The sequence below is a fragment of the Ascaphus truei genome, chromosome 7, assembly GCF_040206685.1.
Source record: "Ascaphus truei isolate aAscTru1 chromosome 7, aAscTru1.hap1, whole genome shotgun sequence".
NCBI lineage: Eukaryota > Metazoa > Chordata > Amphibia > Anura > Ascaphidae > Ascaphus > Ascaphus truei.
Window position 1 is genome coordinate 29515179 of NC_134489.1, and position 9775 is coordinate 29524953.

The 9775-nt window shown below is 45.2% G+C and overlaps 1 protein-coding gene across 1 annotated transcript; it reads left to right on the forward strand.

Annotated features, from left to right (window-relative positions):
* The first annotated feature begins 6120 nt into the window (after positions 1-6120).
* On the forward strand, positions 6121-7059 carry LOC142499942 (olfactory receptor 5AR1-like). The gene has a single exon (XM_075609999.1). The coding sequence runs from the start codon at positions 6121-6123 to the stop codon at positions 7057-7059; it is 939 nt and encodes a 312-aa protein (XP_075466114.1).
* The last annotated feature ends 2716 nt before the right edge of the window (positions 7060-9775 follow it).

Sequence of the window (9775 nt, forward strand, 5' to 3'; positions counted from 1 at the left end):
AGTGGGGGACTCATAGGCCTGACTAGCAGGGGTTAAGACCGGAATAACCTCAGGGACAGAACCCAGGGAAGTTAACTCAGGACTAGGGTCCGTGGCAGCTTCTTCCTTAGCGGGGAGTGACAGAGAGATGGTTTTGCCTTCCTTAGGAGGAGGTGGTAACCCCACAGGTTTAGTAACAGGACTGGCAGCATAGAAATTGTGATTAGAAAGTGCGTAGGCAGCGAGAAGAGGATCCCGCTCACTTATGATTACGTCAAAATCTTGGTATAACACACAGGCGGCATCTAGAATCTGATCTAGAGTCTTTCGTTCTGAGGAGGATAAAACCCGGGACCGTTGGGAGAGCAGGGCCTGTTGAGACTTTCTTTCCTCTTTAAATTGCTGAGATCTAGTAAGGAGTTCTTTACGAATCAGTCTTTCCTGAGGGGTTAAACCTTCATACAAGAACGCACTCTCAGGCGGAGGCAGTCTCTCAAACAGGTATGGTCTTCCAAACTGGAACTGGTCCGCAGCCTGGGACATAGGTACAGTAAAAAATTTACCAACCCCCGCCACGGCGCGGTCCGGTTTTGTGGGGCCGAGCATACTGTCACGACTGTGCTCGCCACAAACCTGGGTCGGACCGCGTGGCTGAGGTGGGGTTGTAAAAGCACCGACCTGAGACCGCGCAGGCTGATCCGGATTGCGCAGTTCGTAGTCGTACGTAGCAGGATCAGGATAGGAGAAGACAGCATCGTCGGTGGACACGCCAGGGTCAGGACTGGAGACATCAGGGTAAACGTTGTTCAAGCAGGAGTTCGGCAACAGGTAGTCAGGAGAGCCCCGCTTCAGCTTAGGAGTGCGGGAGTGGCCTCTGCGCGTGCGGTGACCATGGCCCATGGTACTGGTCTCAGGAGGTGGTAGACAGACCAGATTAGCACACCGCCTAGCTGCACTGGTAAACCAGTGCTTCAGCGCAAGAGTCCTGAGCGGGCTGGGGAATCCTCCGATTCAGCGCAGGAACCAGGACACGGCCTCTCTAGATTAGGGAAAGAGTAGGCCCCAGGAACCAGGAAGCTGAAGATACTCAGGGAAACCTCCGCTTCAGTGCAGGAAACCAGGAACAGACCGCTGCATGAATATAGCAGCCGGTCACAGGAAACAAGGAGCTGAAGTAACAAGGAGAGTACTCAGCTTCAGCACAGGAAACAGGAACTGACCGCTGCATGAGACCTGCAGCCGGTCACAGGAACCAGAGAGCTGAAGACAACAAGGAGAGTACTCCGCTTCAGCACAGGAACAGACCGCTGCGTGACACTAGCAGCCGGTCTCAGGAACCAAGGAGACAGGCAAGACAAGGCTTATGGCAGAACACAGAGACATCCAGGAAGGACTATGCTCGGCAGGGAGCATTATGGGAAGGCAATACTTAAAGGTCCGTGAACCAATGGCAGAAGGGGCGTGTGGCAGCATTACTTTGGTGAGTGAATCCAGGCTGCAGCAAACATCAGGAGAAGTGCTCCAGGACCGCACAAGTCTGCAAGGTAAGGGAAACAGTAAACCGAGGAGCGGATTCCTTACAATGGGCTATTTAGAGAAATAATGCAATACGCCTCTGGGTTTAGTAGTGAGTAAGCGCAGCTTTCAGAAGGTGCTAAATATGGTTATGTTATTAGCATAACCTAACAGTAACGGAGGATGATGGATCTCCTTTGGTAGGTAAAGTACTCATTATCATATGATTAGCACATGAAGAAGCCTAAGGTCCGTTAAAATGTAAGGTTCCAATAAGCTGATGCTAAGACTCAGTGAGACTGACTTCACATCTGTTACTCACAGAAAACCAGTGAGAGTTGACAGATCAGTAAAGCAGCAGTCATGTGCCGGACTTCAAACAACTGTGAACGTCTTGTACATGTGGGGAATGTTTTAAAAAGATTTGTAGAATATTGATGCTTGGAAACCAGAAAGAAGAGAGAGGCTTCCTAAAATAAGTCAACTTTTAACGAAAGAGAAAGGGGAAATGATAAATGTGTACAGTAACAAAAGAAACGGTCCTCTGGGTTTGTAAATACAAAAGGAAGGGTAATCTATACCCCAGCATACGCGCTGTCACGGATCGGTACTGAGCAGACCCCACAAGTTCGTTGGATCGCCAACCCAAGACAACAGGGCAACAGAATAGAAGCATACAAACATACACAAAACACACAATTATCCACTTTGTGACCCACCCCTAACCTGGGAAAGGATTGGCCTTTTCCCCACAGAGTAGGTTACCTGGAGGTGATGCCAGGCATAGCCACAATAGTCCCTCTGTTTCCGGGTTGGGGAAATAGTCCGTTATGGGGTACAGCAATGTCCTGGGGCCCCTTGGAGAGCAATGCAATTACCGGTAGAAGCTGCCCCACTAGTCTGGGACCGGCCTCCACTGGTTAGTTGGTGCAAGGGTTAAAGATATCAGTTCTCGGCGGCAGGCAGAAGCTGATGGCTGGCGAAATTCTTCAAAAAAGACTTTAGTAGCTTTGGCATTGTTTCTTGCTCAGGACGCGCCAGAGAGTATGGAACCGGGCCCATCACACAGACAGGGGTTTCATTCCGCTAGTCCACTCAGAGTCCTGCTGTAAGCCAGCCCCAGGAACTTATTCTCCCGAAGGAGACTCCCAGTACACAACACAAGGTATACAGATATACAGTAGTCCCCTCAAGAATTGGATGCAGATAGACTCACACAGCCTGAGCTGTTCTAACACACAGACACACACTCGTACAAGTTAGGGGTTTCAGTTATATCTCAAACTTCAGAGAGATGACAGACTGTCTGCACGCATCAAAGGGTTTTCCTTGACTCTTTTGATCTGGCTGAGTTAGGCGCGAACTACTGACACTCTATTTCTTTGGAGTTTGAAATCCAAGAAGCTTCCTGGCTGACAGGTGTGAGAAGTAGCCCCCCCTTACATAAAAGAGTCCTCTACCTTTGATGATCCCACCAATTGGCTTCATTAGTCATGCAAGCAGAGGCATTAGTATGCAGGGAAGGGATGTCACCTGGCCACTTGGTCCTTCATGTGGAAAGCAGGAATAAGACTTCCAATGTCCACTTTGTTACTGGGGTGAACCCCAGACCTACTACTTGCTCCCAGGGTCCACTATCGCGGGACCCCTGCGGGGAATTCTTAGGACCTCCAGAACCAAAGTGAAGGCAACTTAGCAAATTGGTGCTTTTCAGAGAAAGTGATATAACACTGATTCTTCCCAGCAAAATAATAATTTTTCCATTTCCAGGAAGGGGTTCCCCGAGACTTTCACCTTGTAGCAAGGCGTGATGGTGCCAGAAACTAGTTGCTAGCCCCAACAGTTCTGAAGTTATAACCCCAAACAGGCTACTTAGGAAATGGGTCCAATTCCACTTAGCCCACAAACAATACACTACAAACACATAAGAAGGGACAGGGACATATATTCACAGGGGGAACACAGCAATAATACATTCATATACATGTAACGGATTTTCTGACTGGCCTGACCCACCCAATCTCACATTGGCCCCTGTGGTCTAACCAGTCCCCATTACATGGTCGTGTCTGGTGGTGCACCTGTTGGCAACAGGACTCCTGAGTCTCCCGCATGATGTTGTGTGGGGAATGTCAACCCAGACAGGCAGCTGAGGTAGTGTGTATGAGTCCTACCTACATCCAGTGCAGCGCCTCCACCTCATCAGGATCCCTGCATCCACAAGGGGATGGTTCTGATGAGGAACTCCTCCTTGGTGGTGCCTTCCGCTGGAGAGTAACTTCACACTCACACAGTGGGGTTGTCTTTGAACAGGGCATCTTTATTGTTGCTTGGTGGTATGGGCCAGCTGCCCCTCACAGCTAGCAGTCTAGCCACTCATCTCTCTGCTGCACTCCATTAGGAAGGTTCCTTCTCCTCTAATAGAGTTGCTCTCCACGTCTCCCCTCAGGGAGATTCACCAGCTTGTCTCTCTTGAGCTGCCCAGACTCACAGCTATTGCATCAGACACTGCAGACCTCCACATGACTCTCCTGAACAGAGTCAGAACACCAACAGAACTGAACTGCTAACTTTAGGCAGTGCTGTGTCTTATATCACCTCCAGGAAACAGGCACCCTCTGTGTCACTAATCGTGACACACAGCATGTTGTCACTTCCTTTGGGATATATGACACCTCACCAGGGTTTGAGGGCAAACCTCCATGATTGTTACTGGCAACCCTGCATACTTACCAGGATTACTGCCAGCATGAAAGAGATATGTACACCAATGTTATACATGGCTACATACATATTCCCATGATGTGGGTCATATCTTCAGGGTGCAACCCAGAGATACCATAGCACCCCATGTCACACCCTCACGCTTTGACTATTTAACAAAAAGAGTTATTTTTTTAAATTACTTAGTGGATAAGTCATTGGGTGTCAATAGCATATGTCCCCCCAGTAGACACTTAAGCTTATATTGTCACGGATGCTCACTGCAACCTGGACTGAACCGCGGGGCAGAGGTGGGGAATATATATAACCACCGCCCTAAGCCACGGGGGTGGGTCCATATTGCAGGATTGTGAACGTAACTGGGTTAGGATAGGAGAGTGGAGAGGGTAGCGGGTACTTGCCTATGGTCCGGGATTGGAGAGCATAGAATGGTCGAGATCCGTATGCCGTAGTCGAGGATTGGAGAGCGTAGAGTAGTAGATGTCCGTTAGCCAAGTTCGTGGAGTAGAGGGTGTAGAAGTCTGTTAGCCAGCCAAGGTTCAGGGGAACAAGAAGGGACAGGTCAGGTACAAGCAGGGTCACAACAGGTATTCGGAATAAACGTAGACAGGTACTCAGGCTGCAATTGAGCACGGTGCATAGAAAGGTCTATGCACAGCAACGACCAGAGGGTGACTGAAGCATATATACCGAAGGGAACCAATCAGGGAGAACAGGGAGAACAGGGAGGAGTAGCTCAGATATAGGTAGACCTGTGATAGGTTGAGGCTGGGTGAAACTCAGGTGTAGCCACCCTGAGATTAGTCCAGGCATTCTTATAGGTGCTTGTCTCTTAAGAGACGTCTTAAGCCTGCTGCCACTTACAAGGCATGTAAGGCCCTGCTCTGGTCATGCCTTGTAAGTAGCTGTGGAGGGTTTTTGTCACTTTTTTTACTCACCATAACTTAACTAAGTATGGTAAAACCTATCCTCCTTGATTCATTTTTGCATAGCCAGTATAACCAACCCCACACTGATGAAACCCATTAAGGTCGAAACGGCTGTCTGTGGGTGGGTTTTCTGGCTTTGCATCTTAACCCTGGCTGTGCTTAAAGCTGTGACCATGCAGCAAGCTTAAGCCTACAGGGAACCATGTTAAAAATGGTTTTGAAGCAAAAGGTGATACTGTGTGCCCATTTGCATGTCATTTCCCAGAATCCCTTGCTGCAGTGGAAGTGCTGTGTGCTGGGTGATAATGGTGAAAGGCGGGGTTGCAGACCTGTCTAAGACATGCAAATGAGCATACAGGAATATTTGCTATATGCTTTGCTGTGGAGGGTTTTTGTCACTTTTTTTACTCACCATAACTTAACTAAGTATATATATATATATATAAAAACCTATTGAAAGATGTGTGTGTGTTTTAATCCAATGAATGCCTTGTTTTTGTGACCCGAGGGAGAAATATATCAGGAAGCTTGTCAAAATGTCCATAACAAATATCATACCCTATCATTGAGGTGTTTTCATGTATACAGTATATGTAGAAGAAAGAAATAGGTGCTCTCACTGGATTTATGTAACTGCCTCAGGTGCACAGCAATCATCCCCCACTGCGGAGACCTATAATACAGAACACATCCTCTTAAAACAAGAAGGACCCGGCACTCCAGAGGTCTTCATGCAAAAATAAAGAGATTTTAATCCACACATTTAAAATCACTTTTTTTGTATGAAGACCTCTGGAGCGCTGGTTCCTTCCTGTTTTAGGAGGATGTGTTCTGTACTGTATGTGTAGAACATTATAAAACACAATCTATAAGAAAAAGTTAAACAGAGCCTGTAACACATCATTAGCCAAGTAATTATTAACCAATATGTCTCCTGTGTTTTCTTATTTGATATAAGTAGTTGGTAACACAAATGGAAGAAGACAATCAAACACAGTTCTCTGAGTTCTACCTTCTAGGCTTCTCTGATATTCCTCAATGGAACTTGCTGCTTTTGATGGTGTTTATTTTCTCGTACGTAATGACGCTCCTTGGAAATGTTACCATCCTTCTACTAATCATCTTGGACACCAGTCTGCACAGCCCCATGTATTTCTTTCTGTGTAATCTTTCCTTTCTGGATATTTTCTGCACCTCGGTCACTGCCCCTCAGGTCATGGAGATATTTTCATCAGTCAATTACACAATTTCCTTTCCTGCCTGTATCTCCCAGCTGTATTTTTTCCTTGTCTTCACTAATGCGGAGTTCTTCCTCCTCCCGATCATGGCCTATGACCGTTATGTGGCCATCTGTAGCCCACTACACTATCATATGCTCATGAGTAAGACAGTCTATGTCTCACTTGCAGTAGCTTCCTGGGCTTTTGGCTTCCTGGACACGCTTTCCTACACCATCTTGACTTCTTCTTTGTTGTACTGTGGATCTCACGTGATCAACCACTTCTTCTGTGACCTTACAGCCCTAATGAACTTGTCCTGTAGTGACACCTCCACCATTGAACTCATAACTTTTGCAGAAGGAGTTTTGTTTGGTTTTACACCTTTGCTCCTCACTTTGACCTCCTACTTCTTCATCATCATCATCACCATACTGAAGATCCGTTCAGTGGAGGGCAGATGTAAAACCTTTTCTACTTGTTCCTCACATCTCATGGCTGTTATACTCTTCTATGGGACAATCATATGCATGTACATGAGACCTGCCTCTGAGTATTTACCTGGTCAGGACAAGTTGGTTGCTGTGTTTTATACAACTGTTATTCCAATGCTTAACCCTCTCATATACAGTCTAAGAAACCAAGATGTTAAAGAGGCTTTTAAAAAAGTGATTGTAGGTAAAATGTGCAATTAGTTTTCTTCATTAAAACACAAGTACAGGTACAGATTACAGGTCATTGAAATTGTTGTAACTAAAAACAGGTTACATTTGTTAAAATAGGGGTTCTCTAATAATCTCAGATTATTTTCTATGTGTTGTAATAGTTCAAAGTTCTAATACCCAAATTGGTTCTGGAAAGATATACAGTAGAATAATCGTCGGGTGCATTTTGATTATTTTTAGTAGACCAAAATACTGTCAAATTATAGTGTACAGAACTTTCCAAACCTCACAGGTCTCATGCTTGTCTGATTGAAAGCTGATTAATCAAGATTATTAAGTTTCCACACACTGTCAATTGCCTTACTAAACCCCACTTTCCAAGGACACAGATTAAGGCTACGGCCTCAGTCACTGCGTGCACGCGTGTACCAGTTTCAGCCACGACCTTTGGTCTGGAGTTTTGCTTCCAATGAAGAGCAGGAGATCCAACGGGAAGGAGGGAGGGGCATGGGGGGCGGGGGGGGCACGGCCATGTTGTCATGTGGCTGGTTCGCCCTCATTGACCATGTCAAGGCGGCAGTTCAGCCAATGCTTGGCCGCCGCGCCAAAAGACAAAAATCTTGTCTTTTGGCAAAGGCGGTCGCGCATCGCTCCTTGTGCGCCCATGCACACACGCCGACTGGGGCCTGCCCCATAGAGGGCTGTACCTTGTGTGCAGTGCGCACGCCGTAGAGCGCGCAGCTGCGGCTACCGGGGACGAAGCTTAAGATTTCAGAGGTCTTAGCCAAACACAATATAATTTAAATGCAAATCAGAATTTCAATATGTCATCATAGTGACAAAGAATTTGGCAAATCTCTGCACATATAATAAATATAGAAACACTCTGGGTGCTAGGCTTGTGTAGACAGCCAAATAGGGAGTTTACCTTAATGCTTGTCCTGAGGAAGTTTTCTTTGTAAATTTAAATATTGTGAATCAATTAAGGATGGGCAGGTTTGCTGGTTCAAAATACAAACTTTACAAATTTTGCAAACATTGAAGTTTATCTGGAAATTTGAGTTGAACTGCGGAATGAATTTCTGAATCCAAGCAAACTTCGAGACAAAACCCGAGAGGCATCAGATTCAATCTCACCCAGCCCAGCGTACATCTGCGTTGCCCCAAAGGCGCACAGCCTGATGAGGCCCCCCCAAGAACTCCTCCCCTCTGAGCAGGACCAGCGCCTCTGAGCAGGACCAGCGTGCTAAGGGTTAATATGTGCTTGTGATTTGTGGAATCGGCAACCCCACCCACTGGAATGTTAATGAGCCAAGGGGACACAAAGAAAAGATAATTTTGTTCACAGATGCATCAGATTCAATCTCACCCACCCCAGTGTACATCTGCGTTGCCCCAAAGGAGCACAGCCTTTGGTGCAGCCAAAGGGCAGCCAAAGGGTGTGAGCCGTTTGCTGCCGTTCGCTGATGGTAAAGTGATGTTAAAGCTGCTCTATTTCTATCTGAAACTCATAAGCCCTTTATCCTCTGTACCCAATTTTCCAACTCTATCTGTCCATGAAATGTCTGTGAACTCACTGTTTAACCCTGTTCTTTAAAAGGAACCATGTATTTTTTTTTTTATAACTCTATGCCCAGGACATACTTGAAAACGAGAGGTATCTCTCCATGTATTACTTCCTGGTAAAATATTTTTATAAATAAATAAAAGGCTCATCTGTATATTAATTTTTTGTTTTTTTCATGATTTGAAAAAAATTCAAGACCAAAACATGAAAACTTATTAAGACCAAAACCCAAGGAAAAGTGCACACTTTTAGAATAAATATGTATGTCTTTTTTTTTAATATATAGTGTGTAAGTAGTGGATACCTGAGCTTGATGATGGGCTGAAGTAGTTGCTTAGTTGTTTACAGCGCCAGAGGCATCAGAAGAAGAGATATCTCAATTCCTTCTATTCAATATCCTTCAGTGTACATCTGCTTCGCCCCAAAGTTGGACAGCCTTTGGTGCAGGCGAAGGGCAGCTAAAGGGTGTGAGCCGTTTGCAGCCGCTCACTGATGTTTGGTGATGTTAAAGCTTCTCTAGTTCAATCTGCACCCAATTTTCCAACTCTATCTGTCCATGAAATGTCTGTGATTTGACTGTATAACCTCTGTTCATTTAATGTAACCAAGTATTGCCCAGGACATACTTGAAAACGAGAGGTAACTCTCAATGTATTACTTCCTGGTAACACATTTTTATAAATAAAATATAAAAATTAAAATGAGAAGCTGGGTAATATTGTACAGTTTACACTTCAAAAAAATGTATGTTCCCCAGTTTTTTCTCTTTAAAGAAATTTAGATTTGTTTGTTTGTTTTTGAAAGCACACTGAAGTTATAAAAATGTTACTAACCCTGTTGTCTCTTTAGTAATATCATTTCTGGTGCGGGAAGTTCCAGGTATGAAACATCAATGTCATTTGACAGAACTTTCAGCTCTCTATAGAGGACATAAAGAAACAATGTTGTATTATCTAGTCGCATAGATACTTCTAAGTTCTAACATTGGGAAAACTGCAGGCATAAGACTCACAAATGTTCCTATTATGAAATCCTGATGAAGGACCATGTGCAGAGACACATTGATTGATATTGAAAATGAAAATTACACCAGTGGTTCCGAAATGTTTTACACAGCTCCCCCCTTCACCCCACAAAAAAGCAGTTGTATTGCCATTTAATATTACATCTTTGTTCTCT

Bases quoted from the DNA above. Each gene is read 5' to 3' on its own strand.
- LOC142499942 (XM_075609999.1), top strand. From the start codon at position 6,121: ATGGAAGAAGACAATCAAACACAGTTCTCTGAGTTCTACCTTCTAGGC.